We start from the raw sequence: 17,383 nt of genomic DNA, 5'->3' as shown, positions 1-17,383 counted from the left end.
TATATATATATATATATATATATATATATATATATACATATATATATATATATATACATATATATATATATATATATATATATATATATATATATATATACATACATACATACATACATACATACATACATACATACATACATACATACATACATATATATATATATATATATATATATATATATATATATATATATATATATATATATATATATATATATATATATATATGCATGCATGCACGCACACACGCGATCTAATAAGACATACATAACATAATTAGGCAAAATACATAGGCTGTTGATCTACTTTATCACATGACATGTGACCACCTCATGTTTGATGTTGTAAGAAGCCAATTCTCCACCTTTAAACCTGACGGAGCCTCTGACATGAAGATCACTGGGAGAGAAGGGGACTTCACAAGACTGTTGAAGGCTTCAGCATGGAATGACTACACAATAAAAACCTCAGGAGACAAAACATTTCACAAATACTGTATATGTCAAAATCTAAGCTTTGTCTAGCTGCTTTGTCTAGGAAGTGATTAGTAAACTCTGAGTAGCAAACTCAGATTTATATGTATATTTTTTTAAAATCACGCATAAAAAAACTGTTGCATCAATAATTAGTTTACAATCGAATCGTTGGCATCTGAATTGAATCGTGAGGTGCCAAGAGATCCCCCCCCCCTACTGGGCAATATCGATATATGAGGCTAGATATCGTCTTCAATTTTGGATATCATAATATTCTGATATGACATAAGTGTTGTCTCTCCGGGTTTAAAGGCTGCGTTACAGTAGAGTGATGTCATTTTCTGATCTTACCAGACTGTTCTAGATGTTCTTTTATTTGCCTTTACCCACTTGGTTATTATATCAACATAACAAAAATCTCATTTTGTGAAAGCACCAATTGTCAACCCTAGAATATCGCCGCAATATCGACATCAAGGTATATGGTCAACAATATCGGGATATTTGATTTTCTCCATATCGCCCAGCCCTAAAACCTAGTCTCACATTGCAGACCCTCCTCCACAGCGCTGTGGAGGAGGGTCTGGCTAGTCCACACAGCATTCTGGGATGGGAGAAAAACGTGCTCTGGTTTATTGGCATTTCTTTAAACCAATCACAATCGTTTTGGGTGGAGCTAAGCTCCGGACGGAGCCTCTGCTAAATAGTCTCAGGAAGGAAGTTGTTTTGGTGGAACGTGTACGTTCAGAAGTAGTTTTAGTCGTGCAACAGAAAACTCAGATTGGACAGACTACTGTAACCCTTATCATTCAATTAGCCAAGTATAGCTATAAACAATAACTAAATACCGGTAATAAAAAGTTAACCAGCTTCTCTATTTTTCATATCCAAATGCATTTAGTAGTGCTTCTATTCATTTAATGAACTTAACACAGAAACAAAACCCCCACATTCCTGAGTGATGTAGGCCTGCAATGATTTCAGTCCAATGACAAAAATCATCATTCAATAATGGTACAGCTGTTCTCTGATTTGGTTTCCAGGCACACTAAGCACATATGTTTGTCCTTTGAATTCCCTAAAAAGGTAATCTGTTTCCCATTTGGCCTGGAAGACACGATTCTCCTGGTCCAGTTTTCTTTTTAGTGCCCATCCCTTCTGCAGATGTAATCAGTCTGACACAATATCACTAAGAAAATATGTTGCGCACTATATTTCTCTTACTGCTGTGCTTTTGTACTAAGGCCCATTTCACCAGATACCACTCCTGTAAACAAGCCTGTTTATTCCAGTGAAGGTATTAATTATCACATGTTGTAGCGAGTGCTGCTAAGTGGTGGAGTGGCTTGCCTGAAGTATGTGTAAGTATTCCAAAAACAAAAGATGGATATGCCGTTTTTAAATGAGATTTTTGAAATGGGCCAGTTTATTGTTTATTCTTTTTATTGATATTTGCATTAGTATTGGAGAAAAGCCCATATCTGTAGAAGAGAGGGTAGCAGGGGACAATCTAAGCCCTTTTCCACAGCAGGAACTTTAGGAAATGTAACGCTAGTCACAGGTTCTGCTTTTCTTAGTGAAGTTCCTGGAGAAGTATTTGAAACTAAATTTTAGGCACTACTAAATACAAAACCCAGGCCCTTTTTTTTAACGTGCTGCCGTCAGCGCTGTTAATCCCAATCGGCTAAGCCGACATGTCTTCACATCACAACCAAGTCTGGCTACAGACACAGCTGACTAATGCCACATGCTACAACATTTATGCTAGGACATTATAAGTACTTGCAGCTAAATGTGTGTCTTGCTGTCTTTTGTCCACAGGGAGAATCACGAACAAGACAAGCCAGCACTGAACAGTCTGTCAGAGAACACAGTGGCCATGGAGGTCACGTAGCCTCCCGCTGGCACCACGGCCCCAGCGTTAAAACTCCCTTTTGATGGTTTTTTTTTTTTTTTTTTTTTTTTTTTTCTAGGTGCTATGCGTCATTCGTTAGTGGTGAAAGCAAACTGGTGGCGGAATGAGCACGGCAAGGCTGGGTTTCCATGGCAACTGTTTTGGGACTTAATTGCAATGCTCGTCTCGTACAATTCTTTTTCTCTCCCCTGATTTCCCTATTTGTTACTGTTAATAAGAGATCATCTGTAAATTCTTAATATGGCAATTATATGTACAGTACTGCATATTTGTAATACCTCCCCACCCCCCACCCCACCCTGTTCATGTATATAACATTACTTGAATACAGAATTGTTCATTTGTGATGTTTTGCACTCGATACTAAAAAAAAAAAAAAAAAAAAATGAAATTAAAAAGAGAAAAGGATAAACTGCAACTGGTGCGAGTATGAGGTGTGAAAGTTGTAGCACAGACAAATGTGTCATTACATGCATGGTGCGGGACCTGCTGTTGGATCTATTTATTGTGCAGTGTTTACACAGGGTTTTATTTTTTCGGTCATGTTTTTTTTTTTTTTTTTTTTTTTTTTTTTAAATCCATTTTTTGTCTTTTTTTATACACTGTACACGTCACCGGTTCCCCGTGCTGTAGTCATGTTAGGATAGATCTTTTTTTGGGATGTTGTGAACATGGCCGGGAGCTAGCCCGTTTTTGTTAGGCGTTCTTCCACCATGTTCCCATGAGTCATGTCGGATCCATGGAGACGTGCATTCATCCAGGCTGAGGCTTAGGGCCGTAGAAGACGACAGGTGTGAATTGTTTTGTTGTAGGCATCAGTTTGTCAGTTTCCACAAAGCTCTTCCATACGTAGAATATTCCTGAGACAAGTAACAAAACAATGGGGATGATGACTCTTTCCCAGAAGACTTTGCTGCTTCTGACTTATCTAAGCACTATATAATTTGTTTGTTGATTGATGCTGCTTTTGTATGATTTTTGGCCTCTGGTCTGCACCAGATGGCCTTATTTACTTTTTCTTTTAAAGGATTATTCCCCCCACCTCCCCTTATCATTTTTTTCAAAATAAATATTTTTGTATCTCCCACTTTTTAATTCTCCTCACAAGAAAAACATTCTTTTGTTACTTGTTGATCAAAAAAAAAAATCCTATAAGGGAAGGGTGTAAAAAAAAGAGCAGTATCTGACATTTATTATCATTCCAGCTTCTACATAAAAAAAAAGAAAACATGTATTAATTGAAAACAAAGAAACGCTTTTCTCTACTTTTAAAAACTCTCCAGAAGGCTGAAAGGCCATGAACCACAAGTTATCGGGTGCCTTCATTTGGGAAAAAAAGAATAAACTATATATATAAAAAAGTGCTCTCTTCTGTGAAGAGTTTGGTACTGAACAAGGCTACTTGTAGTTTCTCTTTGTCTGTACCACAATCCCAATGCCCATTCCAGTGGCCCAGTTAATTCATGAGTTTGTTTTTGTAGACCCTTCTCACACACACACACACACACACACACACACAAAAGACTAAGAATCCTCTTGAATTGTCACAAAATGAAATAAAAATCCAGGGCATTATGTGTTTTGACCAGCTTGTCTCATTTTTTATTTTTAGCTGTCTTTGTCTTTAATGTGTCCTGAAGTGAACAAGCGTGTAGTACTGAGTCTCTGTGGGCGATAACAAGACCTTGGCTGCCAACAATACGTTTCAGTCCCTTTGTAGCCAACCACCTTTTTTTTTTTTTTTGGAAATGTGTGTATATTCAGGTAAGGACATGAATGAGTGCTGAATGTTGAGAGTGAGCACAGTACTGTCTGCAGCAGAACAAAATATTTCATTTGAAAGTCTGCCTTAAAATGTCGGAGGTGGCTGCTTAATAGCTCCTGGGATCTAAGAAGTCCTAATGTTCAAAGCAGAAGGTGTGTCTTCCGTTTAAAAAAGGCTGAACATCAGCCACTCAATCTGTAGGTCAAAACGCCTCTAAAATCCTAGATAACATGTTTAGATTAAGACACTGCAGTGGAAGTTGTCAATCAAGTGACCTTTAAAAACTGTCACACAAAGCAACTGGAAATCTATTTCAGCCAGCCTGTTGGTGCCTCAGCCATGCAGTCATTGGATTGGAAATTATTAGTATTTGGCTCAAAAATATTAAAAACAAAGTGGGATCAGGAATTGTAAAAGTGTTTCCAATCAATACACAAGGAAATAACCCATAATTATATAGCTACAATGAAGTCCCACTATTGATCTTCACAAAACATCAGTAACAAATATTCAACCGTTGAGTGTGTGAAAGGCTTGGTTCTGTTCCCCTGACCAATCATCTTGTTCAGTGCAGCCCGTCGTCAGATGAGATGAAGGTTCGAGTCCACAACACTGTACATGCAGTTTTGTATAAAGTAACAGTACAAGTATCTAACAGAATATAACTTTGGTAGAAGTTAGTCACCTTTTAAAATGTTGCTTTAATCTGATATTTACTGTACTGAAGTATCAAAGGTATTTTTGATGGAAGTGAAAGTAAAAACTCTTTGAACATGGACTTTATTGTGGCTTCGTAATCATCCAATTCAAAGTCTTTCTAAGGGCTTTCGTCAGGTTGAAGGACCTAACGCTGCATAATGAGAGAGCTGACTTCAACAGAGAAAAACTGACATGTTTTTGGGAGGAACAGTCTTTCACCACAGGTGTGTAATCTGTTCATCTGTTACCATGGCGGCAGAGCCTGCTGCAGGTGCTTCCATGATGCTCTGTTATTATGCTTCTTTCTTTAGTTTTGGCAATCCATGAGCAATGATTGGCCAAACCTGCTTTTTTGTTTGATTTGATTTTGTCGTAACGTTAGGGGAGACCAGGGTCAGTTGTAACACTTCCAATTGCTCCAATCAGGAACTAGTATGGAATCACCTGATTCACTCTGCACATGCTCTGTTTAGTCTTTATTATTCATGTGTAGAAGCAGCCCCCTGTGACTGACACTGCACATTTTAGAAACAAAAAACTAATTTGAAGGTAGCCCTATGTTCCCACATTTCTAGGACATTTTTACCTACATTTCCCTTCAATTTAAGCAATATCCTCCCACAACATTTTTTAGTTAGAATAGAATAGAATGCCTTTTATTGACACTATACACATGTATGATGAGATTAAAAGCAACTAATTTTCCAGTGCCAACATGTACGTAAAATAAATATAACAAAATGGAATAAAATAAGTAGTGCAAAAAAAAAAGGGGGGGAAGGTGCACAGTCATACAGATGCTATATACATATTAAAAAACAAATATGGTTTTATATACAGTGTGATATGCAGTGTGGGTTATTGCACATTATTTGAATATTGCCCAATTGTGGTGATCTTATTCAATGAGTAATAGATATTGGACAATGAGAGTAATGATATTGCACAGTAATGGAATTGCACAATACTATCAATAGTATTAAATATTGCACAGTAGGTGAGGAGAAGATAGTCTGGGGGTTAGACTGTGAAGTTAGGGTTAGGGGGATAAAATCTGATACAAATTTATGAAAAAGGAAATGTGGGAACATAGGGCCAAATTTTGGAAAAAACGTATTACAAATGTGGGAACTGTGGGAATATAGGGCCTAATTTTGAAAACATTCTTAGAAATGTGGGAACATAGACACGCTCCCAGACAATTCTGGGTTAGTTGTAACAAGCGTCTCGGTTAGTAAATGTTACAACCTCCCCCAAGCAAAATCTTGGTTTTATTTATGTTTTTTCTTCAATAAATTTCACTCTTGGAAAAGAAAGACGGATCGAGGAGTGCCTCTCAACACATACACACACAAATATTATGTTAAAAAGTCATTTAAGTGTTGAATAAGAGTTTCAATATCAAGTTTTTGTCATGATCCAAATTTCATGATGTTCCATTTCACCCCAGGGTATGGTACAACTAACCCAGACTATGGGGTAAAGTGTAACATTTTCCTCCTTGTGTTTGAGAGTAAACCATGCATTTTGTGTTTGGGTTGCAGAGATATCAGCTATACCGTTTTAATAGCAGACACATGGAATTAGTTTGTATCACATTTTGAACCCACTGCCTTAAAAGAGCTCCAAGATACAGACAGAACTGTCCCTGGTCTGCCCTAACGAAGATGCTTAGGGGAAAAGTATTCAGAAATTTAAAAAAATAAGGACGTAAAGTACAAATACGTGACGGTTCTACTTAAGTACAATAACGTAAGTCTTTGTACTTTGTTCCATTACAACACAGTGTACGTGGATGCAGCAGGTTAACCAGAGCTCTCGTCCATCAGTCCGTTTCTCTGTCCACAAAATCTGAAGCTTTCTGCTTCCGGCACAGATCAGGACTTGATTCTATGTACTCCAGATGTAACACAGATGTTGCCTCCTTTCTTCTCATTGGTAAAGGTGAAGTTGGCTGTTGTGCCTTCCCCTGGTGAATCAGAGGCCAAAGAACCATGTGTCATGTGAATGTTCTTATCTGTGTGCTGTGCCCACATTTGTCCTTTGATTCGATATATTATCTCTACACACTAGGGATTGACCGATACGGTTTGTTTTTCAAGGCTGATACCAGTTATTAGTAGTTAAAGGTCCAGTGTGTAACATTTTTAGTTGTTCATTCTCAAAATCTGTGTTGCCGTTCACAAACTTGTCCTTTTTCATAAATATTTACCTCCACCATCAATTCCAAGTATTCCTATTGGCTTGACATTTTACATTTGAGTTTGCATGAACTGGGGTAGACGCTCCATATTCATGCTCCATCTTTAAATACGTTAGCTGGTAAGGGACATACAGGACATACTGCTCCGCCTTTCATGTTTTCTCTGTCACATGATGAACTCACAGGTGCTGCTAATGCTGCTAATGGGTATCGTAGCTTCCTGAAGAAGGAAACATGGAGGACCACACGTATTCAAAATCCAAAGCATCCAAGCAGAGGGACAGACACAGAGCTGTAGCCGAGCCAAAGTACAACACTTTTTAATTCATTAACTTTATCAGTTATCAGGCAAATAAAACGCTGATACAGATAATCAGCTAACTGCCAAAAAACGGCCTGATAACCATAATCAGTCTATCCCTACTACACATACATGTATGGATTAAGCAGTGTGTAGATACTCAATCTTTATTGTCATTGTGCTCAGAGTACAGTGAAAATCTATTCAGCAGTGTGCATACAAAAATTGAATAAATAGAACATACTAGGGCTGCACAATTAATCGTAATTGTATCGAAATTGCAAGTATTATGGTGCAGCGGAGATGTCCCGGCCTTCAAATCCTATCTTACAGACTACAGAAAACATCTTTATTTGGTACAGATCCTCGCAAACATCACACTGTAATCATTTAAATTTCTTTCAATGTTAATAATTTTCAATGAAAATGAGAATAATGATACAACGATCATTCCCTCCAATATCGTGAATCATATCGCAATATCAGTCAAAATAATCGCAAGAGAGAGATTTTCCTCATATGCAGCCCTAGAACAAACCCAGACAAACTATATAAAAAAAATGAATAAAAGCAAAATATATACAAATATATATATAAATATACAATTTATAAATAAATATATAAATATAAGGTATCTTAGATAGTAAAACACAAGTGTTCAAAACGTGACCTTTAAAACAGTGGTTAATGTAAGTAGTGACTGTAGGTCATGTGATATTTCACAGGTTTTTCTGTAATGCACACTTTGACGACATCCAGGTGGTTGAAGAGTGTGTGGCGATGTAGAAAAGGACGACCACTAAAGAATGTCGAGCTTTTATTGCACACTGCTGCACTGCAGTAGAGAGTTTAGAAAGAGGTCAGTCAGGAACACTGTAGCTGTTTACCTGTGGCTCGTATTCATTGAAGTAAACACACATTGGGTAGGATAACGGAGGACATTTAAATGTAAATTGTGCTTCTCCGAGGAGGAAAAGAGGAAAGTTGATAAGAGCTGGAAAATATGAGGAGAGCCGCAGTCTGACTCCCAGAGAGAGATTGCCTTAACCGCGCGTCTGACTCCATCATATTTGGATCTTTGCCTGTAATTGCTCGTTCCAAAAAAGATAAAGACGAAAACTGTCAGTGCAAAAAGTTTTTAGGGATGTAAGAGAAGCTGATAGCAGGTTCCTTGGGAAAGTGTGCAAGACCGGTGTGAAATAGTCTGAAAGCAATCTGGCTGCAGTTTGAATGCAGTGATATACTGTATACAGTATACACTTCTTAACCTAGAGGTTAAGAAGCGAGCTTGGGACCAGAAGGTCGTCGGTTCAATCCCCAGACAGGCAGGATAAAAATCTGGGTGGGCAAAGTGAAAGGGCAGCGCTTGTCCTTCCCTCATTACCACCACTGAGGTGCCCTTGAGCAAGGCCCTTAACCCAACGGCTCCAGTGGAGCTGCTCAGTGACCAGCAGATCAGACTGTGGTTGTGTGAATGTGACAGGTCGTCGTTGCAAATGAGAATTTCTTCTCAATCGACTTATCTGGATAAATAAAGGTTAAGAAAATAGCCTACTGAAAGGAAAGCAGTTTGGAAGTTTGTTTGAAGCTATTAATATCTTTGTCAAGTGCTTTATGAAAGTTAGCACACTGTGTAAAAAAAAAAAGAAATATATATATATATATATATATACACACATATATATGTACATATACGTATATAATTTCAGTTTCAAAATATAACTGACAGGGCTGCCTTAAAGCTATAATATGTAGTTTCTGTCTCCCGCATGAGGAATTGTAAGTAACGATAACAACATTGTCAGCGCGTCCACATGATACAAGCCTCCCCCCCATCCCAAAGTACTCAATGCATTGTAGAAAGTGTAAAGGATCCAAACAGTTGTGTGTTTAATGGTCTAATCAATTCAGTCATTTAAACTCAAGTAAAGTACAAGTACTCACTACAAGTACCTCAACATTTGGACTTAAGTACAGTACTTGAGTAAATGTACTTAGTTACATTCCAACACTGAAATATCTCAACATCATATTGTTTCCCATGAAATGTTGGACAAACATTCTTTGTCCCCAGACGATGAACCCTAACAACTTTTCATCTTCAGGTCAACATTTCACCTATCGTCATCGTGTAAAGCCCGCCTCAGCGGTTGTGATTGGTGCCTCGATTTGGAAAAATTGGAAATGGGCTCTTGGCCAGATGGACTTGCAGAGCAAATCTCAAATTTCTTGAAGTTCGTCATGGTTTTCCCAGGCTACAAGTAAAGTACAAGTACCTTATAAATGCACTCAAGGGTGTAACTTTGGGTTCAACATTAGTGTGTGTGTGTGGTTGGGGGGGGGGGGCAAAAACATCCAAAAGATTGTTTAAAAAAAACTTGAAAAAGTGACAAAAACCTTGAATAAACTATTGGGGGAAAAACCCTGCGACAAATGTTGAAAAAAGCACCAAAAACTTGTCAATTTTGTTTTGAAAGAGGCGACAAAAGTTGGAAAAAGCGGCAAAAATGTCAGAAGAAATGTCAGTTTTGATTATTGGAGGGGTTGTAACCCCCCACATCCCACCCATAAATTAAATTACTTAAGTACAGTACTGAGTTACATTCCACCACTTGAACATGGTAAACATGTTGTCATTAGAAAACCTGTTCAAAACCCCTATGAATAATATTGAATACCCTCTTTATGTTGTGAGAAACTTTAGTTTTGACATGAGTCATGTTTGTTGCCGTGGAAGCCCGGCTGCTGCCGTAGTAAAAGAAGAGTTTTGGGACGCTGCTCGGCGCTTTGGGCGAGGTTAATCTCTATAGGGTTCGATCAAAAGCCAAAGAGAGTGAATCACAAAGACGCTCTCACACCCCCGGCCTCATTATCTGCGGCTTTTTGCTTTGCATGTATACGGACTTTATCTCTCCCGGACACCTTCATATCTTCATCTGCAGACGCTGCTTTCAATTAGCGTTAGAGATCCCTAATGAGCAGCAGACGCAGGCCACTCGGTGGATGGACTGGCAGCCTCATTAGGGCTGATGAGTCAGGGGGCAAACAGGGATGATCAAGGTTGTCTGAGGACACGTTGACTCAATATCTGTCTGGTTTCTGAGCCCTGGTCAAAGTGTCTCCGTCTTTATTCTTTGAGTTCAAAGTGAAGCATTTATCATGCAGGCTTGCGTGCGCTGGATTGTGAATTATATCTACTTGTTTGTTACACTCCCCAAGTTCTCTGAGGTTTTAGTCAATCAAAGGAGCATTTACAAGACGTAGCACCACAGTCGATACCTACGCCTGAGTCATCTCAGTGTGTTTGCTCCGTAGGGTCTGGGAATATGGAAACGTCTGCAGAAAGAAACGCATCCCAGATGATGTGTTCTCCAACTAAAAGAAGTCATAAAGGAGAAGCAGCGGGGCTCAGTTTGTAATGACCTGTGTCTCCATTAGGGCTGTACAATATATCGTTTTTTTATCATCATCGCAATATCAACTGGCACAATATACATATCGCGAAAGGTTGCGACATATCGCAATAGACACCACGAGATTTTTTGTGTTAGTTGAAGGAAAATATCAACAGAAAACTGCACTTTAAAGTGTTTAACATTCTTTTTTTAATAGTGCCTGTCATTGTCAATTCAATGTTCAATTTGTTCAATAAAAGAATGTTAGAAATGATTATTTGTTTTAAATTCAACAAGCAATTTGTTGTAATTTCAAATTTTTAGCAACAGAAAGGCAGAACTGAGTACACTCTAATATATATAATATATGCAGTGAGGATTATACCTGTTTCATTCTTATTTGGTGTTTTTTATTTCCAAAAGAGGCTTTATGAGCTTTCCCTTTATACAGTATATATACAGTATGTGTTCACTAACAAGTCTAACACAAGAAACCATTGCAATCAGCAGTGTTTGATAGGCACCAGACTGAAATCTATTCTGTTTTGAATAGGTGGTTAACAGTGTTGACAGCAGTGTGTTAGCAGTAGAACAAAGTGCTGTCGATCCACAGTGTTGTGCAGGTTGTGGTTAAATAAGGTTGGGCATCGTTTTGGATTTTAACAACTCTGATTCCAATTGTGATTCTTCCATACGATTCCGGTTCTTATCGATTCTCGATTCCGATTCTTTGAGGGGTGGAGTTGAAACGGGTCACATGATTATTTTCACATATAAGAGGAAAGTTTTATTTTGATTCAATGGTGGGTTGCAGTTTTACCGGGCTTTTTCAACGTAAAATAAAGCCAGACTAGAGCGCTGCTTACTGAGCTCCAAGGTTGCAACACAACAAGCGCCTGGCTGGTCGGAAACCAAAACTTACGCGTGTTAAATTGGGAAGCGATGATCAGATTTTAAACCAAATCCTCTCAACGATTCCAAAAACAACAAATACATTGAAAATCGGCCAGTTTTGATTATTGGAGGGGTTGTTACCCCCCCATCCCACCGCTCCCACAATAAAGAAACGATTCTACTGAAATCGTAATTTTTGAAACGATTCCAAGTAGGAATCAGTTCTCGATGCCCAATCCTACGGTTAAAGCCATGGGATAAGTGTGTAGAGTTTTGAAAAATGTGTTCAAGCAATGAAAACCGAACTACTGATTGGTCCACATGAACTGCTGCTCCAGCTGTGCCCACTGTCGTCTAGCAATGGAAAAAAAACTGTAAATGAGTTTTGCGGCTCCAGACAGAGTTGTTTCTGTTTTTTTTTTTAGCCAAAAATGGCTCTTGTGATAGTCAAGGTTACTGACCGCTGATATAGCCCAGTATCACAAATAACAATTTGCCTCAAGGGGCTTTAAAAAATTAAACACACGGCAGAATGTTCCCACTGTGGAGTCGCATGCTGATTACTGATGCTTTAAAAGGTTACAGAGTGACTTTTATTCTGGGACTAAAGACACATTTCCAACATGATGTGTTGCAGGAATATACTGAGGCCTTGAGGTGGCAGAATGGTAACAACACTACTGGCTGTAGCTGAGAGACACTGAAAGCTTTCACATAATGAATCTCAAGGACAAAATGAAATGAAACAAACAAACCAAAGGAAAATATAATTTCAATTATAATGGATATAAACCTCACGCCATTTGTACAAAACTTCAATATAAAATGTAGCCAGCATCAAGAGCTGCAGCCAAACTCCCAAAAATGTCTTCTCAGTGAGTGATAAAAACAGCTGAAATGGAAAGTAGGTTTGGGGGGGGGAGGGGGTGGTACAACCAGTAGTATTTCAATGTCAGACTGGTCTGACTAGAACATTACTAAACTCCTGCAACACGTGTCATGCTGTAAAGTCCCATGAATGTGTCTTCAGTCCTGATCATTATTCAGCGTGCCACTGGGAACATTCTGCCTTTTTGACTTGTGTGTGTTTTTTGGATCTACTATCAGAGTAGGCCTACGGACCAACGGTTGTGTCACTGTGACCAGAGAACAGAACTCAGTTCTGAGTTCTTGATTATGTCAGCAGAGAGCCGCCCCCATGCTCCTGGTCTGTAGATCTCATATTCTCCTGGATTGTGTGTGTGTGTGTGTGTGTGTGTGTGTGTGTGTGTGAGAGCGTATGCGTGTGTGTGAATGTGACAGAGGGAGATATTTCTAACTTAATTTGTGAGTGTGTTTGAAATGGCGACAGGCTCCGTAGACTCAGGACTGCCAATCTGCAGTGATTGTAGACATCTGGCCCCACCTAGTGGTTCAAACTGTTGTGTGCATTGAGTTTCTGATATGAAAGAATGAAATTCTTTATCTTATCTTCAATTAAACATGTATCATGAACAGTTAGGATGAAATATATATCCATTGATAACAATGGTCAGAGTTTGTATCAGAGCTGTAGACTTGAGACTTTAAGTCAGACTTAAGTCACAAAAAGAGGGGCGTGAGACTCGACTTGGACCTGGAAAAATCCCAATACAATAAAAATTAAATTACACAGTAACATGCAGGCATTCTACAGCCATATGTGCATATGCATTTGTTATTTATTAGAGCATTCAGAGACATGAAAGACTTGCAGTTTGTTTATGAAGACTTGTGACTTGGCCTGAGCGTTCCCCAAAAACCATATTAAAACAGTGAACAAAAACATACCCACGATGACTGGTATGCTGTTCCCAGTAAACATAAAAGGACAGAGTCACAGATCATCTTATGTCACCTTTATTTGCTCAGGGTGGAGACATCAAGCGTCCCTCTCACTGGAAGGGTTTCTCACTCTGGCGGCCGCCGCGCTGTGGCAGGGAGGCCACAGGCGGCCTTTGTTAGAAAGTGTGCAAATACACTGAAATATTTAGACGTTAGGTGTCTTGCTCAAGGGGAGAAAACCAACATCTTACTTCAGAGAGGTTTCTAATGCTGGTAAAACCTTTTTACTTCCTCCTGTTTTCTGAACACGCAAGCTTTTATTGACAATTGATGATGATGATGATGATGAATAACTTTATTTCGTTTAACATACATGAAAGAAACTATTATAATTAATTAATAATTCCCACAAGTTGCCACTGTAGCTCACCGAAAAAGATATGGGCTGAAGCCCAGGCTTATTTTTGCCTATCCTATAATATATCCCCCATACAGTCGCCCAGAAATTCAACAAAACTAAATGAAACTAAACACTTGAGTACAATCCTAGTCATTTTACATTATGATCAAATCACTTCATAACCCTTCATTATTTTAGATTTCAGAGGTTTTTTTTAAACTCAACAGACACATTTTCAACTCAAGTTCATTCCATAATTTAACCCCCAAAACTGAAACAAGTCTATATTTGACATTAGTCCCTAACTTTACCAGTTTCAAAAATAGAGAACCGTCTTGAATTATAATTACCTTCTCTTAATTTGTAAAAAAAAAAGAAAAAAGAAATTGAATACAGACAGGAAGAAAAAAGTATTTCCAAAGTTCTACAATGTACAACTACTAGGACTTTGACTGTGAAGTGTCTGATAGCGGGAGAGAAAGGCAGCTGGTTTATGTTCAACCGGTTCATTTAGTTTTCAATGGACTCGAGAGATCGTTACAGGCGTCAGCTGGACGGTCCAACCAGAGCAGTTTAAAGGACAAATCCGGCGCAAAATAAACCTAGGGTTAATAACACATGGGTACCGAGTCGACCGTTCTCTGGGATATGTTTTCATGCTAATAGAATGTGACTAGTTTTAGCGAAACCGCTAATTAGCTAATAACGCTAGTCGTCGGGGCCACGCGAAAGTAAAAAGAAATCTCTATTTCTACACCACTAACAAGGCTCAAAATATCACCACACTTCCACGGGAGCATAATGAGGGTCCCTACATGTAAACCGAAGCATTGAGAACTTTGTAAGTGTACAGACAGTTTATTAAAAAGATAGATTATAAAGACAGTACCGTTCGATATACAGGCGGGCGCCATCTTGGGAAAACAGTCACGACCAGTTGAACGACGAACGGCGTGTTTGAGCTATGTTACTGGTTACTGGTTGCACGGCGTTCGTCGTTCGACTGGTCATGTCTGTTTTCCCAAGATGGCGCCTGCCTGTATACGTGAACAGTACTGTCTATCTAAACTATGTTTTTAATAAAGTGTCTGTACGACTAGCGTTATTAGCTAATTAGCGGTTTGCGCTGAAACTGGTCACATTCGATTTGCATGAAAACATATCCCAGAGAACAGTCGACTCGGTACACGTGTTATTAACCCCTAGGTTTATTTTGCGCCAGAATTGTCCTTTAAGTATTTGGGGGTTTTCCTAAAGCATTTATCTGTCAACCTATTCCATCCCTTTCTTCTAATCTTAACCCTTTTCTTTTGACTACTCCTTAAAACAAATGAAAACCTAGTTTAAATAACTTAACCTTTCCACTGAATATATTTGAATTTAAAGAAAACTAAATAAAATGCTGTGTTTTAAAATATGTCTGTCTTGTAGGATTGTGTCACTTAATGTAAAAAAAGATTAGAAATGTTGAAGTAATTATACTATTAGTTCTGTATAAGGCTGAATAAGTTGTGAAATGACATGTTCCAATGGCAGTTTCTGCTGTTCACAGTAAAACGTAGTGAAATAAAAACACGTACTGTAAATTCATAGTCAAGATATGCTTGCCACTGGCAATACATTCAAACAGCCACAGTATCCAAAGGCCTGTTTCAGCCACAATAACACATAAGGGAAACCAACACAATACAAGTGTATGACAACACATATTAGAAACACATCTGTAGTCACTGGGATGTGCAACTTAAAGTGTGAAAATATTAAAACCTCGTCCTATTTTGTTCCATATGACAGACAACAAACAAAAACAGTTACAGAATTATAGAATCATAATTATCACGATCATGCACTTTCACTGTCAAATGTAAAAATTTGCACATTTGCTTCAAAACCCAAATCCTGAAGTGCTCATATCATGCTTTTTGGCTTTTCCCCTTTCCTTTATTGTGTTGTTTATCTTTTTTGTTCACGTTATATGTTTACAAAGTGAAAAATCCCAAAGTCCCCCCCAAAGGGACTTACCATCTCCAACAGAAAACACTGTTCACAAACTGCTCCAAACAGCTCTATTGTAGTCCAGCCTTTACTTCAGAGACAAACGTGGTCACTTTGGAACACACGTTATAATGCTCGCATAGCTGCTGCTAGTGTGGCACGCCCTCATACTCTGCTTCTGACTGGCTAGTAGTCCTTACCTAGGTACTGTCAGGGCATGCCCTCATACTCTGCTTCTGACTGGCTAGTAGTCCTTACCTAGGTACTGTCAGGGCATGCCCTCATACTCTGCTTCTGACTGGCTAGTAGTCCTTACCTAGGTACTGTCAGGGCACGCCCTCATACTCTGCTTCTGACTGGCTAGTAGTCCTTACCTAGCTACTGAGCATGTGCGACTCCCAACAAAGATGGAACAGAAGTGAGATGTCTCACTCTGTAGCTAAAACAGAGAGCTCAACACACAGGGTGAAAAGAGGAGCTGCAGCAATGTACAGTACAACAAAAAGATGGTGTTTTTTTAAACCACATAAACCTATTCTGGTACAACCTCTAAATACAATTATGAACCATAAAATGAGCATAATATGAGCACTTTAAGTTAAGTTAGCTCCAAGTTAAAGAAACATAATGAAATCATTGACAGTGTGAACATACTGTACATCTTACTGCCACACAGCGTCGGTCCTTGTGTCAAGAACTCTGTCAGTTTGTGAGTGACAACAATTCAAAAGGAATAACCGACGTAATAATGAGAAAACAGTGGACACACAATTTATAAAATCACATAATAAATCAGGTGCTGAGGAGTGTAACATTGGTCACATTAGTAAATAAAAAAACACGTTACCACCAGAATAGTTAGGAATTCAAAGGATCAGTTCACCCAAATCACAAACATGTTTTCATGCTCACTCTAAGTACTATCTCGCCATGCAGATACTTTCACATCACTACTGTTTTCTACACAAAAAAATGCACAGGGTAATGGGGTTACTATCTGTCAAGTCAAGAGTTTATATTGGAAACTATTTTCTACCCAAGTACAAGTGACAACCGTTCTCCAAACCTTAGTACCTGCATAGTAGGGCTGAACGATGAATCATTTTCAAATCAAAATCGCTATTTGAAAGAATGTGATTAGCTGAATCGCGAAGACCGCGATCAATCGAATGTGAAATATTTAGTTGAATGTTTGGTGTAACATTTGGTTTAACATTTTGTATTCCTCTTTTCATTATTATACTTACTGTTTTTTTCATTAGATAAATGCTGGAATGATGCTACATATCACAGATTGTTTACAGAAATGTCCTAACTTTATTTAACATGACCGTAGAAGGTGCAATATGTAGCTAAAAAATAATAATCGCAAATCGAATCGTAATCGCTATGGGCCTTTTTCACAACAGACATTTTGTCTTGTCATAGTAGGAAAAGCACAGCTGAAATTGATAACCTTAACGACGGCTCAATTCCATCAAGTGTCCCAGTGAGATATTTCAGTGAGTCAGCATGCACAATACCAGGGCCTCTC

At 38.5% G+C, this 17,383-nt stretch overlaps 1 protein-coding gene and 1 long non-coding RNA gene across 4 annotated transcripts in view; both read left to right on the top strand.

The window, feature by feature from the left end:
* Positions 1–2,785, top strand: part of LOC116044898 (enhancer of polycomb homolog 1-like) — a 43,588-nt gene extending 40,803 nt beyond the window's left edge. For all 3 annotated transcript variants that reach the window (XM_036004938.1, XM_031292419.2, XM_031292422.2), the window contains one exon: positions 2,301–2,785. In XM_036004938.1, the coding sequence (XP_035860831.1) occupies positions 2,301–2,373 (73 nt within the window). In that variant the 3' untranslated portion in view covers positions 2,374–2,785. The remainder of the gene's footprint in view (positions 1–2,300) is intronic.
* Positions 2,786–4,563: 1,778 nt separating this feature from the next.
* Positions 4,564–15,173, top strand: LOC116044899. The gene is made up of 3 exons (XR_004103773.1): positions 4,564–4,575; positions 8,168–8,170; positions 15,091–15,173. It is a non-coding gene; the product is annotated as an uncharacterized LOC116044899 (long non-coding RNA).
* Positions 15,174–17,383: the final 2,210 nt, after the last annotated feature.

This window comes from Sander lucioperca, chromosome 9 (genome assembly GCF_008315115.2).
Source record: "Sander lucioperca isolate FBNREF2018 chromosome 9, SLUC_FBN_1.2, whole genome shotgun sequence".
Taxonomy (NCBI): Eukaryota; Metazoa; Chordata; class Actinopteri; order Perciformes; family Percidae; genus Sander; species Sander lucioperca.
The sequence above is the reverse complement of the archived record's forward strand: the minus strand, read 5'-3'. Positions and strand labels throughout refer to the sequence as shown.